This window comes from Tasmannia lanceolata, unplaced genomic scaffold (genome assembly GCF_043159265.1).
Source record: "Tasmannia lanceolata isolate RefF3 unplaced genomic scaffold, GAP_Taslan_0.1 ptg000021l, whole genome shotgun sequence".
NCBI classification, from domain to species: Eukaryota; Viridiplantae; Streptophyta; class Magnoliopsida; order Canellales; family Winteraceae; genus Tasmannia; species Tasmannia lanceolata.
The window spans coordinates 12908661-12935174 of NW_027518698.1; the positions used below are offsets into that span (position 1 = coordinate 12908661).

A 26514-nucleotide genomic window follows, 5' to 3' on the forward strand; every position below is an offset into this window, starting at 1 on the left:
TGCAAGCAGGGTAGCAGGCTAGCAGCACTACTCCCGCCAAGCATTAGCAGCAGAATTAGGTGAGGGCCCTGTTTGTTTTGGATTTTGAGTCCAAAACTGATTATTAGACCCAATTGAATTTTGAAATCATATCTCAAAATCCAAAACAAACAGCAAAATTTCCTAGGCCCTTGCCAGGCCATGAAGTGAAATCCACCGGCTCATTGGCCGATTCTAACCCTCCAATTTGTGTTAACTAAGGCCTTGTTTCAATTGACCAAAAAAAAACCATTTTTGCAATACTTTTCTTCGTAAAAAAATTTCATTCCAAGATTTAGAGGAAAATGGTATGATCGTGGTTAATTTAGGAGGGGTATTATCATAAATTGAAAGTTCCTCTGAGTAAATATTGAATAGGGTTGGTTCAAAGCTATCTTTATGTAGAGAAAAAGAAGGCAAATTTAGAAATATTTTCCTTTCCAAAGTTTTCCCAGAAAATTCCTGCAGTCCAAACAGATGGTAAGAAAACAAAAAACCAACAGCCTCCATTCATCAAGAAAGCCTCCACAAATTGGAATGCCAGAACTCATTGGAGGTGGATTTTCCCCCATGCCCTACCCATATCCCAGGAAATAAATGGTTTGAATCATTGAGCCAGCAGCCCCTACTTACACACATGCACCTTCGAAAAATTTGTGCAACCATCATATAAGCATAGAAAAATTGACCCTGGGCTGTTTGGATCCTGGGAAAAAATAATGGAAAAATAATCCAGAGTCCAATAGGAATGAAATCTTAATAGAAAACGGTCGAAACTTTTTTTATCCTAGAAACAGAGGAAAATGAGTTAACCAAATGGTGCGAAAACTCATTTCACAAGGAATTTGTTCCCTGGATCCAAACAGCCTCTTACAGACAAAACTTCAAATGTACCATAATGCAAGCATAACTTGGTACTTTTTTTGGTATGTAAGCTGGGATTAAACTTCCGACCTTCGGGTTGAAGAACATAGTCTTTACCAACTGAGCTAGAGGCTCAATCCCCACATGGTAACTTAAATTATAAACAAACTCAATATTACATAGCGGAGAGCAAGCAAGCCAGCATTAGGTAAGATAAGTTCCTATACAATAATGTGTTTTTCACCATTCAATTTCAAGGGCTCTACAATCAAGAGGAGGACGTCCTCGGCAGACGCTTTGCGATTTCCTGTAAAAAAAAGTAAGGTATTAGTCTTTCAATTATTCTTGAAGGATATAGTATAGCAACAAAAGCGTAAAATCTCTGTTTATTTGGATGTAAAATCCGTGTAAAACAATTTTTTCACCTGACTTTAAGTGGAAATAAGGGGCTAAAATTTCTTTTACGCCCATTTTACATTGAAAGATATGGAGCCATACAGAAAATTAAGATTATTGTCTAGTTCATGGATTGAAACTTAAAGGAATCATCCAAGTTTAATTATATTTTTGAGAAACCCAATAAAATAATCAACAAACCCACCAGAATCAAAATAAGAAAGGAATTCAGTAAATATTTCTATAAGACAACTTATATAAGGTTAGAGAAAACGGTTCCTACACATGTGTAGAGAGTTCTCTACACACTAGCTTAAAATACAGTGGGGGCCCACATTGTTTGGGTGATCCAAGCCATCCATTTTAAAGGCCCTCACATAGATAGGATAGGGTGTCTACAAAAAATCAGATCCATAGGATCATCCCAACCCTACGATTTGTGGAGGTAAAATGGATGTCTTTAAACCTTCACAAATTAGTCCATTTTTTGCCTCCACAGTTCGAATGGTTAGGATGATCCTATCGATCTGATTTTTTGTGGACACCCTATCTATGTGAGGGCCTTAAAAATGAATGGTTTGGATCACCCAAATAATGTGGCCCACACTGTATTTTAAGCTTGTGTGTAGATAACTTATCTACACATATGTGTAGGAACCGTTTTCTCCTAAGGTTATTATTACTTAACACATATTTTTAAAAAAAATTATTACTTAACATACCTCAAAGAGTTGATTAATATTATCAGCTGTCTTCGCAGAAGTCTCAATAAAGAACATTCCATTCTTCTCTGCATAGTCTACAGCATCCTTCAGGAAAAAAAAAAATGCAGATTAGTTTCGTCCTTTTCAATTAATTACCATCCTAAATTTAACAAATACACAGAATGCACCAGATAAAAAATCCCGAGCAGCACAAATTTATGTATACATACTTGGACGGAAACCTTGCGATTTTCCTGAAGATCAGCCTTGTTACCCACCAACGCCATGATGATGTCAGGGCTCCCATGTTTTTGTAGTTCCTGTTAGACATGAACACTCATCAATTGTTCAATAGAGAAAATTGGCAACAGAGTAAATGGTCACTACTTGCCAAACAAATTGTAATGGTGTTAGAATAAGCTTATGTAGCCTAAGGGCATTATAGTCTTTTCATATTCTTTTCATAATAAATATATATGTGTGTGTTAAGGCAAGTAGGCTAACACATAACATTTCATTATCAAATCTCTCTGTTAAGATGGTATCAGAGCCCTAGGGTTTTTCGATGCCCTAGGACCTCTATTGAAGACCTCTTGTCTTCCTCCATTAAAGCCCATGCCCTAACTTCTTCTTCCATTGAAGCCCATGCCCATGCCCATGCCCTAACTTCTTCTTCTTTTTTTCTTTCTTCCTCCACTGGTTGCGCCCCCCCCCCCCCCCTGCGCGCCCTCTGGGAAACCCAACTTTTCCCTGTTTGCCCCCCCTCCCCCCCCCTGGAAAACCCAACTCTTCCTTGGTTGCCCCCCTGCGCGCCCCCTGGGAAACCCAACCTTTCCCTATTTGCCCCCCTGGAAAACACGACTCTTCCGTGGTTGCCCCCCATGCGCGCCCCCCTGGGAAACCCAACTCTTCCCTGTTTGCCCCCCCTGCGCGTTCTCCCTTCTTTTGTAACATCTTTCCCCATCTTCTTTGACCTCTAAGGATAGCGTTCTTCTCTTCTAGCCGTCGGGTGTTCATGCCCTAAATCTTCCCGTTACATTTCTCACATTTTTTGTCGCGGCTCCGCTTTGTTACATTTTTCTTTGCTTCCTACTTGATGACTTAAGCTTTGTCTCTATGTTTCGTTGTAGTTCCACAAGTATGAGGCTTCATGCTTGTTCTTTCGGGGTCCTTCCGACGGATGTTTGTGATTTTTCCTTCTGATTGTTTATCTTCGTGGTGATTTGCTTGCCTATATTTGGTTGCCCTTTTCTGTGGGTGTCTGTGATTGTTGTGGTGTGTCTTGTCTGGTCTGCTTCACCCACATCCCATTTGAGTTTTGGTGTTTATTATGGCCTTGCCATCAGCTTCTTCCTTCAGTTCATTTTCGGTGTAGGTGACCTCTATGACATCCATTAAATTGGATGGTGCTAATTACCCTGCCTGGAGTCGTTCTGTTCACTTCTATTTGCGAGGTCAGGGAAAGTTACGTTTCATCACGACGAATCCTCTGAATCCGAAAGATGCTGGGTATGATAAGTGGAGTCAGGAGGATGCCCAGCTTCAGTCTCTTCTCTGTCAGAGTATGGAACCAAAGATTGTGAGCCACATGCTATTTCTGGATACATCACGGGCAGTCTGGTTGCGTGCTGAGACACTCTATTCTGGCAGCAACAATCTCACGCGGATTATTGATGTTTACAGTGACTTCTTTCGTATCTCGTGTGGAGATAAGACTGTCGCTGAGTACTATTCGGATTTTGTTGGTCTTTGTGAGCAGATTGATATTTATCATCCACCATCCACCGACCTTAAGGTCTTGGCTCAACAGAAGAATAGCTCCGTACTACTCGGTTTTTGGATGGCTTAGGGCCTGAGTTTGTCCCTCTTCAGCAGCAGATCCTTGGGTTAGGCACGCTCCCATCTTTGGATGAGATCTTTTCTCGCGTTCAACGTGCTCTACGTATTGATCCAGCTATCTCTGTTGCTGGTGACCAGTCCGCCTTTGCTGCCTAGTCTGGTTCCTTTCGGGGCACTCGTGGTAGGGGTCGTGGTCGCAGTCGTCGGAGACAGGGCCGTGGCTTTGGCCAAGATTCAGGGGGAGGCCGTACTTATAGGGGTCTTGGCTCACGTTATTGCAGTCATTGTGACATGGAGGGTCACACTATTGATTTCTGTTACGATCTCCATCCCGAGCTGCGTCCAGTTCGAGCCGCCCACTTCGCTTCTGAGACACCTGCTGCACCTACTCCTGCTACCTCAGACACCATGGTCGTCTCTCGGACTGAGTATGAGTCACTTGTGCGCCTACAGGAGAAAAGGAAACAACCGGCTGCTCAACTTGCCACAGAAGGTAGCAACCCATCTTGCTCCCTTAGCCACGCTGCTTCCTGGCTCATTGATTCTGGTGCCACTCATCATATGACCGGTAACAGTACACTTCTTAGTTCATTTACTTCTTGTGCTCCTACTAAGATGGTTACCTTGGCCAATGGGGCTCGAAGTCCTATTTCAGGCACTAGGACTGTTACAGCCACATCCCACTTATCCTTATCATCTGTACTCTGTGTTCCTACTTTTCCCTGCAATCTTCTTTCTGTTAGTCAGCTTACTAATCGCCTTAATTGTTCAGTCACATTCTTTCCGTCTTATTGTGTTTTTTAAGACCTTGCGACTGGGAAGAAGATTGGCTTGGGGCATGAGACAGATGGCCTATACTACCTGGATGATGCTAGCACTCCCACGGCGTTTAGTACCTCAGCAAATTCCTTTATGTGGCACTGCCAGCTTGGTCATCCTTCTCCTGAGCGTCTGCAGCGTTCTTCAGTTGTTTCTGGTGTTATTAGTCATTTTCATTGTGAGTCCTGTCAGTATGGAAAACACCATCGTGTTTCCTACCCGTCTCGTTCTGTTAGTCGTATCAGTAGTCCTTTTGAGTTAGTGCATTCTAATGTTTGGGGTCTATGTCGTACTCATATGTTTGGTGGGAAGTACTTCGTTATTTTTATTGATGATTTTTCCAGGATGACCTGGCTTTATATAATAAAGGATCGTTCTGAGGTGTTTTCTACATTTTGTTTATTTTATGCTGAAATTACAAATCAATACTCATGTTCCCTTAAATGTTTACGTACTGATAATGCCCGTGAGTATTTTTCTGATCGGCACGGTTTTCAGGAGTTTCTTTCTAGTCGTGGAATTATTCATCAGTCGTCTTGTGCCCACACTTCACAACAGAATGGTGTTGCCGAGCGAAAAATACGGTATCTTGTAGATATAGCTCGCATCATTCTATATCAGATGTATGTTCCCAAATCTTTTTGGGCTGACGCTATGCTTACAGCCTGCTTTCTAGCTAATCGTCTACCCTCTTCAGTTCTTAGCAATCGGTCTCCTTTTTCGGTGTTACACCCTTCTAGGGATCCGTTTCCGTTACCTCCCAAGATGTTTGGGTGTGTTTGGTTTGTTTAGGATCTCACCCCAGGACTTGATAAATTGGCCCCAAGGGCAATCAAGTGTGTTTTCCTGGGTTATTCACGAACCCAAAAGGGTTACCGATGCTACAGTCCTCAGCTTCGCCGCAAATTTATCAGTGCTGATGTCTCCTTTTTTTAGGATACTCCCTACTTTCCTGCTTCCTCTTCTTTACCGGTATCTCCTCCTCCGTTGCCATTGCCGGTTCCGGTTCCCAGTTTGCCACCGAATCCGGTTCAAAGTTTGCCACCGGATCCGGTTCAGTGTCCCTTCTAGGTATATATACTAGCAAGCGTTTTACTACTTCAGTTGAGCCTTCATGCCCTGCCATCTCTTCTCAGCAAGAAGGTCCTTTACCCTCATCCTCTGATGATGCTGCTCAGGTTGATGAATCTCTTGATGCCCCCATTGCGAGCCGTACTCGTTCTCATACTACTCATCACCCTATTTCTGATGCGGTAAGTTATGCTCGGTTATCTCCTTCGTATACCGCATTTATATCATCTTTGTCATCGATTTCTATTCCTCGCTCTGCTCGAGAGGCTATGCTTGATTCGGGATGACGAGCAGCTATGGAGGCTGAGATGGATGCTTTGGCCAAAAACCAGACATGGCAGTTGGCTTCCCTTCCTCCTGGTGCTCAGGTAGTCGGATGTAAGTGGGTGTTCACCGTCAAATACCTACCTGATGGCTCTGTTGAGAGGTTAAAAGCTCGTCTTGTTGCAAAGAGCTTTACTCAGACTTATGGGATTGATTATGTTGAGACATTCTCTCCATTGGCAAAGATTCCATCCATCCGTGTATTGATTTCTTTGGCCGTGAATCAGTCTTGGCCACTATATCAGTTGGATATCAAGAATGCGTTCCTCCATGGTGATTTGCAGGAAGAGGTATATGGAGCAACCACCAGGGTTTGTTGCTCCGGGGGAGTTGCAGCATACCGTCTGTAAGCTTAGAAAGGCGATTTCTGGTCTTAAACAGTCTCCTCGTGCTTGGTTTGGGAGATTCAGTGAGGCCATCCTACGATTTGGTATGAAACAATGTGTTGTAGACCATTCTGTGTTCAGCTCTCGAAGCAAGGATGGTTTGATTCTCCTGGTTGTATATGTTGATGACATTGTTATTACAGGGAATGACAAAGCAAGAAAACAACGCCTCAAAGATTTCCTTCAGAATGAATTAAGCACAAAAGACCTTGGTGTTCTGAGATACTTCTTAGGCATTGAAGTGGCACATTCACAAAGGGGGTTACCTTTGTCCCAAAGGAAGTATGTTCTTGATATTTTGGAAGAAACAGGGCTTCTGGGGGCAAAACCTGCACAGACTCCTATGAATCCGAATGTCAAGCTTTCACCTGATCAGGGGGAGCCACTAGAAGATCCTGGTCGATACAGACGGTTAGTAGGACGGTTGATCTATCTCACAGTCACTCGTCCGGACATTGCATATGTTGTTGGTGTGGTTAGCCAGTATATGAGTGCGCCTTGGACATCACATTGGTCAGATGTGATTCAGATAGTGAAGTATCTGAAGAAAGCTCCCGGGAAAGGTCTTCTCTTTAGGAAGCGTAACCATTTGAGAATTGAGGGATACTCTGATGCATACTGGCCGGATCTCCTGCTGACCGGAGATCTACTAATGGTTATTGTACCTTCATAGGTGGAAATCTAGTATCTTGGAAGAGTAAGAAGCAGGAAGTTGTGTCACGATCCAGTGCAGAAGAAGAATACACGGCCATGGCTTACACAAGCTGTGAATTAATTTGGCTATGGTCGTTTATGTCAGAGATTGGATTCTCATACTCCTCACCTGTGTCCCTCTACTGTGACAACAAGTCAGCCATTCATATAACTATGAATCCGGTATTTCACGAACGAACTAAGCATATAGAAGTGGATTGTCACTTTATTCGTCACAGGATTCAAAACGGCCAAATTCAAACTGAGTTCACTCGAACGAATGATCAGATTGCAGACATGTTTACCAAGCCGTTGAATGGAGTTTGATTGAGTGATTTATGTAACAAGTTGGGCATGTATGACATTCATACTCCAGCTTGAGGAGGAGTGTTAGAATAAGCTTATGTAGCCTAAGGGCATTATAGTCTTTTCATATTCTTTTCATAATAAATATATATGTGTGTGTTAGGGCAAGTAGGCTAACACACAACATTTCATTCTCAAATCTCTCTGTTAACAGTTACTAATTCAAACAAATTGCAAGTGATTTACCAGATGCATTAATGACTACAATAAAAATCTCATAAGGTTTCTCGAAACAGTTGATCTATTTGGTGATGGAATGTCTGAAAAAAGCATGTGCCGTCATGGGACAGAAACTATTGAAACGCTTGGTGAAAACTGTATGTTTAAATACACACTTCAATTCATGTTTACATTTACTCAATTTTCTTGCTTACCACAGAAGATAAGTTTTTTCCACCCAACATCAAGAAAACCACAATTGTTTAAGTACTTAGTGTGGTCAACTCAGAATTAGCCAGGTCAGGTCGGCTATGGGCCTAGCCAAGCATTTACAATTATAAATATATTCTCTTTCCATTTACTCAATTTTCATGCTTACAACAGAAAAGTTTTTACCGCCCAATATCAAGAAAACTGTTACGTGCCAAATATTGTTGCAGATTTTTCCTATTAGTTAGGTGTTAGTCGTGTAAATCAGAGTAATTAGTTAGAGTCCATAAAGTTAGGAGTTATCAAGAGCAATTAGTTAGGAGTGTTATCAAGAGTCCATTAAGTTACGATTTTCCTATTTCTCCTACTTTTATGCAAGTGTACGAGAGATACAAGTGTGGCTCTTAATGTAAAAAGAGAGAAGGAAATATCAATAAATGCATGCAGAAATTTATTCCAGAAAAGTGTGTATTTGCGCACAAAGAGGATTGACCCTTCCCTCGAAGTGGGTCAAGAGGCTGATCATCCTCCCCCCCCCCCCTCTAGAAGATCAATTTCGTTACGAACTGGATCGGGTTCGTAACAAAAACCACAAATGTTTAAATACTTACGTGGTCGGCTTAGGATTAACCAAGTCAGCTCGGCTATGGGCCTAGTCAAGCATTTACAATTATAAATATACTCTCACCTAGCTGACGAGAATTCATCAAATTTTTATTGGCACAGGTTTTTAAGAATTACATACATACCTTTACTTATATATCATTTCTTTCTGTTTTTTAAAATTTCCACTCAATCATTGGATACAGTGAAGCCAATCAAAACTCCTTGAAATCAATTTACATGGGAATTAGGCTAGTCCTGAGAGAAGTGAAAATTGCAAAAGAACATGTATACCTAGAAAACAATTCACGTACATAAAATATATAAACTTTACTGTGATGGTGACCTAACCATGAATTCCATGGAAGACAACTTATAAGCACAAAATGTAAACAAATCATCTTCTCATGAGGTTCATAAATTATCTATACTGCAAACAGGTCAAGTCTACACCAACATTGATGGTTTATAACTTGGATATCAGTCAAAATATAAGCGTATGGAAGCATGGTTTTCAATAGCTATTACGATACACATCACCAATGCATATCAATATTTAACACAATATTGATCCATATTATCGTACCATCCAAATATCACAGCTGTATTGGGAATGTATTGGAAACCGAAACCGAAATTTAAAACCTTGCTTTAAACCTCTACCCAGTCAGTGCAGTCATGAGTTTTCAGAACTATCTAGATCTGTAAAAATAGTCTTGAGTCATATTAAAATCGTTCCCATCTGTTTGACAGTCCAAGTTCACAGTCCCCCCTACCTATCCTATCAATCGTCCAATCTGCCAATATCCCTCTCTGGAAATGTTTCCTATTTCCTTAACCTAAAACCTATTAATAAACTCAAATCTTTTAACCATTACCTCTGATTATCGTGTTGTGATAAAATCAGCACACTTAGTTGTCTTCCACAGATCCTTCCTACATCTGTTTCAGAGGTAGATTAGAAATGATTCCATAGATCCATCCTGCATCAGTATTGCCATCCTTTGTGACTTTCTGCGCAGTCGGGCTCTTGCAACTTTATGCCTTTTCCTCTGATGACATCTCTTCCTCTAATGACATTGCTAATATATTCAACAGAGGTCTTTCAGTTGGACCTCATACTAATATTTGCTCCAAGCTTTCATCTCCCTTGGACCATTTAGTTTGAGAGAGTGTAAATGAAAATAAGCTTTTAAACTTTTCATTAGTTTAAGGGAATCTCTAATCATTCAAAAAAAAAAGGGAATCTCTAATTTATTTCAAACCCATATAAGAGATTTTAGTCTTTTCTAAGGTTCATAGGATGTAATTATGCATCTGTGTACTTTTGTTGAGAAAAGATTTCTCAGTGCTCTTCACCTTCACACTTCTGTTGTTGGGCATTGGCTTATTTGTGCATCTATCATTCCAATAGCGCAGTCCCTTGACTTATTAATGCATCCATCATTCCAAAAGCATTGTCCCTTCCATAGGCCTCCTTCACATTTTAGTCTACAACATCAATCAATGAATTTTTAGATATGCTTGGATCTTTGCCAAGAGAGGCAAGTCCAAAACTCTCAACAAGCATTTGTTAACCATCCAGTCTCCTTGGAATACGAGCTCTCCATAGAATACAAGCTTGAACACTAGAATGAGGCAACTCTGACAATTATATATCATCGTGATGGTTAAGCAACTCTGAAAACCATTTATCTTATTAATCAGATTTTGGGCCCCCTAACTGTATCAGCTACATTAATTAACTCGATTCAGGCCAATGAGACACCGGAAGGAGCATGAACATAATAAAAAATTATTTAGCCAATCAAAATAATTATAGAGAGTAAACATGGTATATTTATGTTTATAAAGGTTCCAGAGAAAAATACCTTAACCCAATATTGTGCTTTGTTGAATGATTCTGGGCTTGTAATGTCATAAACAACGACTGCAACAGCTGCTCCTCGGTAATAAAGAGGTGCCAATGCCGCATACCTGATAAATTAACAGAACAATATGGAGAAGGGAACATTAGTCCTTATAGAATGAATCCTTCTAAGAGTCTCCACAGGCTTTAAAATTGAGTATACATGAAAAAGAAAATATAAAAGCTTTTCTGTTTTAATATGAGCAAATTCCTAGGACATCAGTTTGAATTTTTAAAAAGGATTTACAAAAGAATCTGACTAATTTTGAAAGTTGCAAAGGGAAATTGCGACATATGAACAGAATAGTGGTTCATTTTCCCTACCTCTCTTGCCCAGCGGTATCCCATATTTCAAATTTCACTGTGGTAGAATCTTGCAATGCTATTGTTTGAGAAAGGAATGATGCTCCGACAGTTACCTGTAACCCATTATTAATCATCAAACATAAGTAATTCAAGATAACGAAATAAAATGAAAAGAACAGACACTTTTGGATCAGTTGATAAAATAAATAGCACAAAATATTTACCTTGGCACCATTCAAAAAAAATATATATTTACCTTGGATGTTGGGTCAAACTGACCACGAACAAAGCGGAGAACAATGCAGCTTTTACCGACACCAGAATCGCCCAATAGTACCAACTGCATAGAGTGGCATGCATAAAATGTCAGGTACATAAAGTTGCAGTTAAGCGAGGAAAGACATCAAAAATTACAAAATGTAAAGACAAATCTGATGAAAGAATATGCTGACACATGAACAAAATATAAAAGCACATCGACGGAAAGAGAAATGATATCAACAGCCATGTTGTGATAATTGCACTTACCCATCTTGTCTTTTGTTATTTAAAGAACTGTAAAGGATTATAAAGATGCAGTTAAGCAAGAACCTACAAATGTCGTTGAAAAAATTCATCAAACATTACAAAATGTAAAGACAAATCTGATGAAAGAATATGATGACAGACGAACAAAATATAAAAGCACATCTACAGAAAATGTAAATACTAAGTCTATTTGAATATTAGAAGTTGGTCCAGATCAAATCTTTGATGTTGAGACCAATAAAACTTGAATTTAGGGCATTCCTAAACAGTAATGTGAAGTGAACCTTTGAGTTTGAGACATAATGTGTGATGAATCATTGTTTTTAAAAGGGCATTTTGAATATCATTTTATCCACTCTTTAATCATTGGCTCAGCTGAGTCGACACTCCTTTACCTTGGTCGAGTTCCCGTCCGAGTCCGAGATTTGCCCCACCAAGTCGATCAATTTTTTTTTTTGACTTTCCCAAGTTAATCAAAAATTGACTGTGTCTATCATTGACTCACCAAAAGTCACTCCCTTCCGCTATGCTAGAGTTCTCGCTAGAGTCCATGTTTTGAAACACTGATTTTACCCTTCTATACTTGGAGAGTATTGCTGTTACTTCAAATCTGATTATTTTTTTTTTGTGCTATATATATTACTCAAAGTGGGGTCAACAAGTTTGCTTTATATATTACTTAAAGTTTGGTCAACAAGTTTACTTCACATCTTGAGATTCTTGCAAGAACTGTTTAAGAAACTTGGATAGATCTGGTTTTAGAGGCTCTCGCAAGTTAGGTCTTCAAATTCCTAGCTCAACAAAAAAAAGGAACTTTAGAAATATTCCAGCGACCAGAGCAAAACTTGTTTTCACTTAATTTTATAAAGCGGGAGTGGGAGCAGATCGAGGTGCAGAACCGCTGTTTCGGCAGTTCTCAAAAATAGGGAATGGGAGAACCATAAAATCCTCTATATAACAGAATATATTAAATAATATAAATATGTATTTTATATTTACTTAAACATATGAATTACCTTATTTAGTGATACTATGGATGGGAAACTAGATAAACTAGATTGAATTAAAGGTGGCCTTGGTTTAGAGTGCAGGGGTACAATTGTCGATGGATAGATTGCTATTTTCTAATAGTTAGGAGTAGTTTGGTCATTTTGCGCCTTGGTTTAGAGCAAGGAAGCAGGATTCGTTCCTTGGACTGGGGAATCCCGATTCCCAGAACGCGGATCTGATTCGGGAATCGAATCGAATCCTTGAAAATTGGGAATCGCGGTTCGGATTCGTCGGAACCCCGATTCCCAATTTATGGGAACCTCGATTCCCAATTTACAAAACCGTGATTCCCAGGCGAATCCCCGACGAATCCCTGGTGATTTCCAACTCCCCAGCGACTCCCGGTGAATCCCCAACGACTCTCCGGCGAACCCACGATTCCCCTCCCAACCATCCTCGGAGCCTTCAATTCCCGCTTTTGAATCCCGAATCAAATCCCGCTTTCGATTCCCGCCCTGGCAACCTTGGTTTAGAGTGAGGGTGTACAATTGTCAATGGATAAATTGCCATTTTCTAATAGTTAGGAGTAATTTGGTCATTTTGCCTCATAAAGGTATAATAATCACTATTATTATTTTTGTATATAAACAACAATGTAATCATTATTTGAGAAAAGAAAGAAATATGAGGAGAAAGAAGAGAAACATACGACAGAAAAAGGGAGTGTAAAAAAGTGTGTTGGTCTCACGACTTTTAATATATTCACTTAACGCATTTTACATAAATACTCAAAATACAATTACCCACATAATAGCATGTTCTAACAATCTTCAATCTGGAGCACAAATATCATCAATCCCGAGCTTGGAACAAATAAAATCCAACCTATTAAAATTCAAAGTCTTAGTTAAAATATCTGCCAAATGACTTAGGGAACGAACCAAAGGGAGTTTCCACTTTTTCAACACTTTGACTCGCAGAAAATGATAGTCAATCTTGATGTGCTTGGTCCGCTCATGAAAAATGGGATTAATTGCAATATGTGTAGCTAACTAATTGTCATGGTATAACTTCAATGAAGGCTTGACTTAAAACCCCCACGACTTCCATAAAGGAACCCAACCAAATCGACAAAGAAGTAGCATGGTCCATAGCCCTATACTCTGCTTCTACACTAGAAAGTGCTACTACATGTTGTTTCTTAATCATTCACGCAACAAGGTTTCCTACAACAAATGTACAGTATCCTATAGTAGATATTCTATCTGAAGGTGAACCTGCCCAATCCACATATCTGTATTCTTCCACCTCAAGATGACACTTGGCTTGTACGAATTTCCTTGGCCAGGATTTACCTAAAGATATCTCAAGACATGAATAATAACATTCTCGTGTGGTATTCGATGAGATTTCATAAAATGATTAACCACACTCACATCAAAGGTGATATTTGCATGTGTAATAGTCAAGTAAATTAACTCACCCACCAAATATGATATCTTCCTGGATCAATATAACTCTGCAACATGATTCACCAATGTACCATTAATTTCCATCGGTAGAGTAACTTGGTTTAAAACAAGCAACCATGTTTCTTTGAGTAAGTCAACCACATATTTCCTCCACGATGAGTTGATGCCCTGTTTTGATCTTGCTATTTCAATGCCCTTTGTTGAACTTCATAATCAAAGCACATGGGGGCTGTCTTATCCAGTAGATTGACCTCTTCAACCAGCAAACCTTATATGACTCCCCTTGAGCAACAAATCCAGGTGGTTTCCCCATACGCACATCTTCCAATATATCACTATGAAGAAATATCTTTTTGACATCTAGTTGAAAGAGAGGCCAATTCAAACTTGCAGTCATTGAAATGATAATACAAACATAATTAAGTTTAACCACAAGAGAGGCCTCGTTATAATCATTGCCATATGCCTGAGAGTAACCTTTAGCAACCAATCTGACTTTAACAAATCAACAGAGCTATCTAGAAGATATTTAACTGTATAAACCCATTGGCACCCTACAAAATGTTTTCATAGCGGCAAATCATCCAACCCCCATGTATCAGTACCATACAGAGCAGCAATTTCATCTTTCATTGCCTTATGCCTATCAGAATGAGAAAGTTTCTGAACAATTGGAAGATCCAAAGGAGACAAATAGTCAAAGGGCACAAATTAAGGAATAGGATGAGTTGTACAAAAATGTTTACCTTTGTGAAGAGCCATTGGAAGATCCATAGGAGAACTATCAATCGAAGCAGGATAACCAAAGTCTGAAGCAGAAGGCAGATGATCTACTGGAGATTGTATCAGTAAGACTTTTGATCGTATGTTGTAAAACTATAAAAGAGGCTGTTGTGGAAGCTTTGAATGAATACTGACTGGAAGTCTTAATGGTTAGAAGAAGGGAGTTGTTCGATTGGAAAAGGAATTTTGGGCGTAGGTGTAAACACAAGATCAGGATGATTAGACACCAAAAAAAGTTATTTACAAAGCAACATCTGGACAAAAAAATTCTCAATACAGAATTATAACACCGATAACCACATTGAGTATGAGAATAGCCCAGGAAATACACTTAACTGCTCGATGATCAAGTTTCCCTATCCCTAATTCAAGATGATGAACGTAACAAAGGGGGGAAACAGTCAAATACATGAGGCAATGAAAAATTGGACCATTAGGAAATAAGATAGAATGAGAAAATTTTCCATGGAGGCTAGATGAGGGCATATGATTGACTAAATAATACCTAGTATGTATAGGAGTTTTTTTCTGCAATATCTCAATTAAGGATCAGTGGATAGATTCTTTAGTCATCCTAGGTGTTACATTAGGCTTGAAAAAGTATTAGGTCAAAGGACATTCTTGTCATCCTAGGTGTTACAAGAATGTCTTATCATCAGATAAAGTACTAGGTCAAAATTTGTATAGCATAATGCAACATAAATTAACCAATATAACACCATAAAGAACATCTCATTGTCAAATTATCAGAAAAGAGTCCTTCAATTGTTCAGCTTTAACATGGGGATAGGCCCATCTAAGAAAAGGATGCAAGAGAAGATACAATGTACACAATAAGAAATGAGTTGCTGGACATAAACAAAGTAGGGCTTTTAAAAGTGCTCTAACAGAAGGTGCAGAAAATAGCCAGCATACCTTCACTCGTAAATTTTTTGGGTCAGCAACGCCAGAGTTCTCAGAATTTAATCCAGCCAGCCGTCCAGAATTCCTATCTGTGAAGGATTTCAACAATAGCATGTTATGATTTGAATGATTCAGCTATTGTTAGTAATAGAAGTCCACAACCATGTTGAAAATTTTGGTTGCTGACAACTTAGATTTTAGATAACTATAATTCGCTATAAATAGAAGGGGATGCTTGCATACAGTGCCTTATAAGTTATAAGTTGTCTGTGTATTAAGTGAATGATCACCTTATGTTAGCAAAAAAGACATAAGGAACTCATCTCATGAACCAGTAAGTCAAATGATCATGTTAGATTGGGAACTTTGGTTATCTTTATTTTATTTTTATTTTTTTGAATGATGGAGAAATATTACTGAAAATAGAAAACCGGGATAACTCCCAGGGACCGAGATGGTCACAATACAAGGATAGATCTAAGGCAAAGCAAAGAGGGTGATGCAAACTAAATCCACACCAAAATGGAATCGCATACAAGCCCGAAACTTCAAAGAGGGGAGAAAGTCGAAAACCTCACCCCTAGCTAACCTGTCCGTTTCTCCATTGGCTGACTTTCGAACGTCAATGAAGGTAGTAGAAAAATCCTTCACGCGATCTTGGATCTCATCAAAAAGTGGATCAAATCTCCACGGACACGGGTGCGAACCTCTAAGCCGGCGAATGGCATTCAAAGAGTCTCCTTCCACCACTACATTGTCCAATTCTTCCCTATCCAATAATTTAATTCCTTGGTGGATTGCTCTCATATCCACCTCATTAGAGTCAGAAATCCCTATAGGACCCAAGAATGCCCGCCTAGCTGTTCCCATCTCAACCCCTAGAAGATCTCCAATTCCAGCAGGCCCAGGGTTTACAAAACTTGACCCGTCAAAGTTGAGCTTCAAAAGGCCGTTAGACGGCGGCTTCCAAGCCTGGAGTTTTGGTTATCTTAATAAATTGCATTTCCAATAAAAAGGTTAGGTTGGGAACTTTTGTCTCATGATCTACACTGTTACATCTGTGTGGCTTTCATTTTCATCCTATTAATGAAATAAGGTAACTCTTTCTATTCAGTTGACCCTGAATGCTTTCTATTGGCTGATGTCGGCTGAGTGCACTCCCGCAACAACACTTAAAAGGTCTCTGGGATTATTTGAACAGTGTCTGATCTCGGGTACTGTGCATTTTCAGAGGTTTCAAGGTGGTTAGGTGGCTAGAAGAAAGATATAGAGCGAGCTGCATCACCCCAGATATGCCCAAACTTTCGCATTTTATTTCAAATCATGATCCCGTTGAGCTCCAGCTCTATGGAGACACGTTTAATTGTTCCAGCTCTATTAGGCTTGAAATTTTTTCTCATATCTCCAGACTAGGAAGTCATTTTCCCTAGACCCTTCTAGAGGATACTCCCTCGCCCCACCTCTGGTCATGCTTCAAATCTTTTTGGTATTGATTATGATATGAGATGGCTGGTTCCTTTCAGATTTCAAAGCATTTGGCTCACTAATGATGATTATAGACCCTTTGTCTCTAATTGCTCGGAGTCCTACATCATCGACGGGAGGTCTGGTGTTCGCTTCTTCCATAAGCTTAAATCTCTCAAAGTTGCCCCCTAGAAGTCGAATCAGATCCATTATAAAACCTTGATGTTGGCAAGGGCCAGAATAAAAGACAGATTGACTCCCTTGACAAAAGGAAGAGGAAGCTCCTCTATCTGTGGTTTGCCGCTCTAGGACAGCCTTAAAGAATGAGTACAATAAAATTAATAACCAAGAAGAAATCAAGATCTTTGTGGCTCAGTGTTGGTGACAGAAATTCTGGCTACTTCCATCACATTGCCACTTCTAGAGATGGGAAGAAAGTGCTTTCAAAATTGCTTGTCTTCAGCTTAAACAAAGAGAAGGCCCTTGACCATGATGGATTTCCTATGCTATTTCCAAGAGTTATGGGATATTTTTTAACCAGACCCCATGCAGGTTATGGAGGAATTCTACTACTATCAAAGGCTTCGTAGCACCTCTGAGGCTTTCAATGCCTACACTCGAATGGCCTCTGCTTCTATGGATTCTACGACAAATGTGTTTTAGCCGCAAATGGGGAAAGTAGATGTACTTTATTATTATTAACGGTGGTCATTTTGGTCACTGCCTTGTCTTCAGGGGTCTTATGCTGAGGGAACCCCTTTCCTACCTAGGTTGACGACTGAGAATATAGGTTATAACATCACCTACGGAATGCAGGATCATTTTGGGTCTTTCATCCTGCACAGGTAGACCCGTTATCTCACACTAGCAAGACGTGGATGACACAGTTGATTTTGCTGAGTGATTCATACACTGCCCAAGCTGCTATATGAATATCAACATTTCATTCACTGAAGAAACAACTGGGCAAAGAATTAACAGAAATAAATCTTTTTGAATGTGCTATTAACCTAGACGATTTCAAGGTTGTTGCCCCGGCCACTGTGTGGGGTCTTAATGTGTATTTCCTCCCAAACAACCACCATGATTGGGATCCTATGAGGGAGAGAATTGAATCGCATTTTGAGACTTGGAAATGCATATATCTATCCCTCTCTGGCAGATAACTCTTCTTAAGTCATCATTGTCCAACGTGCATTCCTACAAGATTCTTCCTGCGATGGGAGTAATTAACAGCAATTTCCTTTGGAATTACAAAACCAGCTCTAGAAGAGTGCATTTAATTAACTCAGAGCAAGAATGCCAACCGAAATCTTTTGGTAGCCTCTCTAGAATTCAAAATGCAGCTCTCCTGGCCAAGTAATTCACATCAAAGGGGGTAATGCACCTTCGTCTTGGTGAGTGGGTAGCTGCTAGTTCCCCTACATGGAAAGCTTGGAAATTGTGTTTCAAAATTTCTCTTCTCACCTACCTTTCTGTGCAGGCAATGTGGATGACACTTTCTGTTGGTCAGACAATTGGTGTGTTGTCCCCATGGCCACTTCCTTTCCTAATTGTCATGTAGTCAACCCTAGGTCCTCGATTTACCCTGAGGAACTGATTTGGTTCCAGAGCGTATTGGTATGTTTTCAGTCAAATCATATTACTATGATACTGTGTATCCCTCTCTAGACCTAGATTCCCCAACCTCTAGACCTCTCTAGGCTCTCCCATAGAAATAGCTTTTTCATGGTGTGTTATTCATGGAAAAATCCTCACTAGGGATATTTGCGACTCTCATGACTATGTGTAGTTCAGTTTTTGGTTGGTAATCCCCCACTCGTTTATTTGTCTGGTGTCCCTGGACCTTGCAAATGTAGACTTAATTTTCTGGTCTCTTTAATGTGTGCCCGGATTGTTATTCAATGTCAAGTCCCTTGGGTTTTGGTGGTGCAAACTGATGGGAAATAAGAGACTTAAGTTCCTATGGAGCTTACTTTTTCTATCAGCATTATGGAATATCTGTAAGGATAAAAATGATCACATACTAAAAAAAATAAGACTAGTTTGCTTGGTAAGTTAATTAATCGGATCATTGTTTTAGGTTTAGAACAAGAATCAAAGTCAAAATGGTTCTGTAAGAACTTTATCCAAGATATTATCACTAACTAGATTTCGGTTACTGCATAACCCATAACCTCCCCCCCCCCCCCCCCCCCCCCGCGCAAAGTATCAAGTGTTAGATTAGACCAAACTTCGATGCAAGTAGTAAAATCCTCCACAGGAACAACTCAATTGTCCAGGGTTATTCTCTAATGGTAATGGTAGAACTATAGTCATTTGCAGGTCCAGAGATAGTTATGCGGCGAAGAACAAAGTTCGTGTGCTATGGAGTGGAAGAAAGCTTATGCAAATGGCAGATGAATCAAAGATTTGGGTTGAGGGAGATTCCCTTACAATTAGATGGCTTAGTAAGGAACCCTCCCTCTCTGGAGATCATATACTACTTCAGGGAGACTATGGCCATTTTGAGTAGGATTGAGTGTTCCTTCTATCACATTCGTACAGTCGGTCCATAGACTATTGGCAAACTCTGGTGAACCCGAGGTTTTAAATTTCGGTTTCAATTTCAGTCACCACGGAAATGGAAACTTTCGGTGGAAATTCTATAAAATCAAGGAAACATATGCAAATGACAGAATTTATAAATGTAACTTCAGAAAATGCTAGAATAAACGCAAAAACACTTCAAGACCATCTCATAAGCAAGACAACCATCTACAATAGTTTAAAAACATCGAACACCTAGTGACACGCGCTGTCGCGCATGTTTGATAAATTAGTGCACACTAAATTTCACAAGTATTTCGTATAAATATGTACATAATACATGTACCACATTTTGCATGCAATTCATATAAATATAATTATGTAACAATAGAAATATAGTATGCCACTATCACACTTACGATTTTGGTTTATGCAATTCGGTTGTTTTGGTTTTGGTGGGGATGGAAACGGAAACATCTTGGTTGTTTCATGTTTGTTTTGGTGGAAATTAAAAACCATGGGTGAACTTTACCATTTGAAAAAAATCTCGTGAACCTTGTCGTAGACTCTGATCATATAGCACAAGATGCCAAGTTTGTAATGTTCTCTTTTTATCTTTTTATCTGTTTATTTTTCTTGTAGACATGATATAGCACGAGTATTTATTTGTTCCACTTCTTGATTTTGTAATTCTAGTCGGTCACATATCTTGCAAGTCGGATTCTAACATTTCAAATCACATCTTTCACTGCTAGAACTGCATCAAGAAGGAATTCTTAGCATCAAGAAGACGAATGAATGTTCTGGTTGCATGATACAATGGAAAGAAGATTATGAATGGTGGTTGGTTGAGAACATGGCCAAAGCTCTTATCAAAATGTATATCTTGATGTTGATTATACCCTTTGGTGAGAAGGCTAGCTTTATACCATTCAATTGTACCATCGGCGCTATATTTTATCTAGGAAATCGGAAATCCACTTGCATCTGATGTCATTCATGTTGAGTGCAAGAAACCAAAGTTCATGCGCCATTACAATGAAAAGATCATTCCAAAATCCATAGCCATGGTTTTAAATTTCGGCTGAAATTTCGTCCGAGTTTTCGGATTTTTCGGCCGGGACCAAAATTTAAAGCCAAAACAGAAATTTATAAATTTTGGCCGAAATTATAAGATTGACACCAAAATTTCAAACCTTGTCCATAGCAGCTTACCGGAGAGGATAACAAAGAGCATCAACGAAACAATTGGATTCAACCCTCATGAAGAACCATGGGGTATGCATGATGACTGGGTGAAAAGGTAGTGGAGAGAGCAGCCAATTCTTCAATCACATATACATGGATAACCCATCATGAAGAACCATGAGGAATGCATGATGATTGGGTGAAAAAGGTAGTGGAGAGAGCATCCAAGTCTTCAACCACATATGCATGGAGAATTTAGTGCAGGTGCACGGTAAGAAGGTCCTGTAGAAGCACAATCCAAAACTCGAGTAGGCTGGACAGCAGTAATGTGTTTGTCGATCGTGGTAGGGCGGTTGCCTGCCCCGTGCTGGTAGGTAAGAAGATGTGAAGGAGAGGGGTCACCAATGATATTGAAGTGGAGGATGAGGAGAGGAAGATTGGAGGTTAAGAGAAAGATGAGGGACATCATCTCCTTGAGACATTAAAGAAACCTTCTAAACAACGAACAGAAATATACATAGCTATGAAATCTTAAAACTTACTAAAATCCACATGCAGGGAGATGGAAATGCAGTCTAGCCTTAGGGCGCACCTGTCTTATTCGTGAAGAAGGACAGGAATCTCTCCGAATACACTTGGTAAAGCCGTTGCAAGAGGAAAGGAAGAAGAAGAAATAGAAGAAGAAGAAGAAGAAGTGAGAGGAAATGAATCTTTTCAAAAAAAAAAAAAGGAAGATGGAAATGCGACAAGGTGCCAACTCTGAATTTCTTTGTTCGAGCCTAGTTCCTGGTTCTTCAAGGCTATCATACCATAGAGATTGTCTTCAAATCATGTTTAATATTCATCCAATGTGTTTATGTTGTTAAAATCTTATGATTTACGATTTGAATCTTACGATTCAAATCAATTCGTTGGTTGAACGACTCAAATCAGACGAAGAACTTTTTTCATAAAAATCTTACGATTCAAGTATGATTCTACTTTGAATCGTGCGATTTTTATGATTTTTACGATTTTTTTTACAATTTTTACAATTATGTCTGTTTTGGATTTTGAGAACTGATTGTGATTTAAAAATGAAAATCATTTCAAAATTATTTGTTTATTGCTGACATTTCTTTGTATGATGATTATTATAGATTTGAGTATGTGCTTTGTTTACGGTTGTGATAAATTATATAATGATTTATTATATGAAAACTATAGTTTGTGCTTTGTTTAGTAATTTATTGTGCAATGAATATGGTTTGTGCTTCAAATTACTAATCATAGAATTTTATATTTAATTTAATAGTTTCAAATGGAAAATAGATAATTACTCATTTTATTCTTATTTTCTACCTTTTATATTTTTTAAATATTTTTCTCATTTTTAAATATAAATTTGAAAAAATCTTACGATTTACGATTTGAACCCTGTTACGATTTACATTTCGATTCCGATTTTCAGAACCTAGGATGTTGGCACTAGCATGTTTTGATAATTGCACTAACACATCTTGTCTTTTATTATTTAAACAGCTGCCAAAGGTTATTACTGTTCCCCAAAAGCTCTCAAAAGCCAATTAAAAATAAAAGACAAGATGAGTTTTTGTTTTTATAAAAACATGGTAGCGCAAATATCAGTAGCGTTTGTTTTATCTCGAAGACAAAAACTGTGAAAGTAACAAATAATGTGTCACCATACACCATGCAATGATATAGAAATAGTTAAAAGAAAAGTGGTTTTCCCAAATATGTTACGGTCCTGAATGGGGGTTTGCCTGGGTATGGGACTAGGTGGATCCCGGCCTGGTATGGAATAGATTTAAAGGACCTAGCCTAACGCATTCCATCAGCTCCCAAGCTTATGGCGTATTAGCTAGGTACCTAACATTTGGTATCAAAGCAGCCACCAAATCACGTGTTCGAGTCACGGAAGGGCCGACCTGTGGAGAGGACTACTTGGAAAGGGCTCAACTCAACTCAACAAAGCCTTTGTCCCAAACTAGTTAGGGTCAGCTAAATGAATCCTTTAGAAAAATTTCATGAAGAAGGTGAAAGGAATCTACCCGGCTCTAGTTGGATTCTTCTACGTGGATCATTTTCTTCCATTCTATCCTATCCAAGGTCATGTTCTCTATTATGTTCCTAGCTATCAAGTCTTTCCTCACTGTTTCTACCCAAGTTGTTTTCGGTCTGCCCCTACCTCTTTTTACTCCATCAACTTGGCACGAGTCGCCTCTTCTCAGAGTCACCTCTTCTCACTGAAGCATCCAAAGGCCTACGTTGGATATGTCCAAACCATCTTAAGCGGTGCTCTCTGATCTTCTCCTCAATTGGTGTCACCCCCACCTTTTTACGAATGTCTTCATTTTTAATTCTATCTAACCTTGTGTGGCCGCACATCCATCTAAGCATTCGCATCTCCGGTACAATCATCTTATGCACATGCTGCTTCTTGGTGGCCCAACATTCTGAGCCATACAGCATGGTTGGCCTCACAGCTGTCTTATAAAACTTTCCCTTCAACTTGGTAGGGTACTTGCTTGGAAAGGGCTATTGGCAAAAAAGCCAGAGTGAAAGCCGCTAGAGTGAAGTTGCCACTGAGTGGGCCACTGCGAAAGGGGTGACATGTGGAAAGGCCTACCTGGAAAAAAGGCCAGAGTGAACGTCGTCGCAGAATGGGCAACAGAGGACGACGGATGCAGAAGCGTGGTGGTATGTTACGGTCGTGAATGGAAGCCTGCCGGGATATGGGGACTAGGTGGAACCCAGCCTGGTATGGGGCAGGTTTAAAGGGCCTAGCCTAACGAGTTCCATAGCTCTGGAGCTTTTAACATGGTAAGGTACCCTAGTTATAAATGTCTTTACTATTTTTAATGTCCATTTACTTAAGATTTACATATAAATAAGGAATACCCTCATTAGGATTTATTAAAAATAGTTTCAAGACCCAATTTTAAAAGGGTAAAAAGTCAACTTTCTAGTTCTAGTACAAAATTCGAAAAAAATCGGGCCTGGTCAAAATCTTAACATATAAACAATGAGATATTATTCCAATTTTAAAAATTCATAAATTCTATCATGTCCAAACATTATTAAATCCCAGAAGACGGTAAAAAAATCGCATAATTTGGTCTCTAAATTTTTTTTTATCTTGTTACACTAATCAATAGAGGCATTTCAGCCGATAGTGAATTTCCTTTAAGCAAATGTTTGATCTTTTACATATTTGGTTCATTTAATTGTTTCTTATATTTTTTAACAATTTCTGTTTTTTTTTTTTATATATTTGTAACTATTAAAAAAATTCAGTCGTCGTAGGAAAACGAAAAAGTTTCGAACAAAACGCCGAATGAAACGACCGAAATACCGAAACGTTCCGTTCCAATAGCCAAAACGAAACGGAATTCATAATAAGTTATGTACTTAACATTTGGTATCAAGGCAGCCACCACGTCATGGAAAGGGCGGCCTATGGAGAGGATTACTTGGAAAGGGCTACCTAGTAAAAAAATCCAGAGTGAAAGCCACTAGAGACTAGAGTGAAGTTGCCACAGAGTGGGCCGCCGCAAAAGGGTTGACCTATGGAAAAGGCTTCCTAGAAAAAAGGCAAGAGTCAAAGCTCTCACAGAGTGGGCCACCGAAGCGTGGTGGTATGTTAAGGTCCTAAGTGGGGGCCTGCCCGGGTATGGGACTAGGTGTAGCACAGCCTAGAATGGGACAGATTTAAAGAGCCTAGCCTAACGCGTTCCTGTCAGCTCTGAAGCTTTTTGGAGTTACCTAACAGAACATATCACTTCTCGAGGGGAACAAAAAAAACTAAAGAACCCATCATCTATGGAAAGCAAAAAAGTGACAAAAAAGAAAAAATAGAGAAAGAAATTAGGGCTACTAAGGCCCCATTTGTTTTGAATTATGAGAACAGACTGTCAGTCCACAGCTGATTATTGGACTATATATAAATGTAAATTTGAGTCAAATAATCAGTTTTGGACTCATAATCGGTTCTCATGATCCAAAACAAACAGGACCTCAGTAGTGGCAACAAAAGCAGAAGTTTCAGAACAAACCAACCATTAATCGATTCAGTGATTCAAATTACAGAAAATTTTAAAAGCAGAGAGAGGGGGGGTAATTAGAGAAAATCACAAGGTAATGTAGTTTCTCATTTATTTTTTTTTAAAGTAGCTTTCAGCCCAAAAAGTAAAAACATGCATAAACATCCCAGCCAAACCAAACCCTAGTGAGCAATTTGAGAAGCAAATGAAAAATCTACAGAGAATTTCATGTCCAATTGAACATTTTACCTACTTTCCAGGGAAATTCATTTCAGAAAACAAACGAATAAGGATAAAATTGAACCAAAAGAAGGTCCAACATCAAAATCATAGAGTGAGAGAGAGAGAGAGAACCTGGAAGGGAGGATGAGCAACCCATGGGAAGATGATTTCAGAGGCAGAGCGAAAAAAACCCAGATGAGAGAAAATCAGATTCGTACCACAATTTTTGCATTTTTAAAGTAAAGGAATGATATATTTGCCCCTTTTTTTGACATGGGACAGCCCCTTACTCATAAGTCATTCGGTTGTTTTGATAACTGCACTCGACGACTCCATTGGCCACGTTTCTTTTTGGCTGGTGACACAGCAAGAAAAACATTTCTTAAGGATTTGTTTTCTTGGGAAAAAAAATTTCACAATAATAAGAAAAACTTTTTCAATGATTAATTGTTTTCCTTGGCTGTTTGGGTTGCAGTAAAAACATTTCCGGCAGAACTTTTTTCTTGGAAAAAGTTTTCTTTCCATAATTTAGTGGAAAATGATATGATTATGGTTAATTTCGAGGGATATTATCATAAACTCAACGTCCCTCTAAGTTATAAGGGATTTGCTAGCGTCCATTGCTGAAGGCATTTCGTGGATGGCCTGTTGCATCTGACAGCAGCCATAGAGGCTCACTTTTCAGCAGATTTTGTCTTATTAACGAGGTGTCTGAGGTGTCTGCTGTCAAATGCAAAAGACCATCTGCGAAATACCTCAAGTTACAATCGAATAGTAGGTTCAAATTATCTTTATTTTTTGTGTAAGAAGAGTAGAAAATTAATAAAAATTCTTTTCCACGAAGTTCCTCTGTAAACTTTGTGCCGCTCAGGACCTCACTATGGCCTCTATTCTGCTTAAATTCCTGCAATCCAAAGAGGGTAGGGTCTAACCTACCTAAATTTTTACTTTAGGAGGACACACTTGTTTTAGGATTTTCATTATAAACTTTCCAAATTAAACACAATTTTGTTGATACGCAAGGGAATGAGTCGTTGGCTAAAATAAGAAAAGAAAATGTTATTTTATCATTCACACTTCCTTGTTTCAATAATGGCACTCCACTCCACGCCTTTGTGTTATGACAAGTTCCACCCCTTTGTGTTATTAGAAGTTTCAATGTGCTCTCAACAACCAGTCAAAATAGTGGTTAATAAAGTAGAGAGAGACAATATCAAAACAATAATTAGTGCCCTAGTTATCTTAGTATCTGAAAATGGATGGTTAAAATAAAGTCAAAAAAAAATCTAGACTATAAAAATATCTTTAAATTATCGCTATATTATCACGAATATTTATAAAATATCTTAAAATTATAGCATCATTTATTGGTCAAACAATATTTTTTTATTCTAATTTTTTCTTAAATTATACATTTTCATGTACTATTAAGGCTAGTAAGATTTTTTTTTATTTTTTTTTAAAAGACAGGCTAGTGAGATTTGCACTGCCCTATTTTGATAATGACAAACTCAACTTGTCGTATATTACTTAACCAGTGGTCAAAGATATTACAATTCCCAAAAAGCTCTCAGCAGCCAATTAAAAAGAAAAAGACAAGGTAAGTTTTTGTCATTATCAAAACATGGTAGTGCAAATATCACTAGCCTATTTTTAAATATTCTATTTTTTCCAATAAAAAAATTTTGGGAAAATTATTAAAAAAATGCAAAGTTTATGCTAAAT

General features: G+C 38.8%; 1 protein-coding gene across 1 annotated transcript; it reads right to left on the bottom strand.

The window, feature by feature from the left end:
* Window positions 1-917: 917 nt before the first annotated feature.
* ARA6 (Ras-related small GTP-binding family protein) lies at window positions 918-25077 on the bottom strand. Its single transcript, XM_077365612.1, has 8 exons — window positions 24922-25077; window positions 15356-15432; window positions 10924-11007; window positions 10686-10780; window positions 10324-10429; window positions 2213-2302; window positions 2001-2087; window positions 918-1189 (listed from the first exon to the last, which is right to left on the bottom strand). The coding sequence occupies exons 1-8, from the start codon at window positions 24944-24946 to the stop codon at window positions 1151-1153; spliced, it is 603 nt and encodes a 200-aa protein (XP_077221727.1). The 5' UTR covers window positions 24947-25077; the 3' UTR covers window positions 918-1150.
* Between the last annotated feature and the right edge of the window lie 1437 nt (window positions 25078-26514).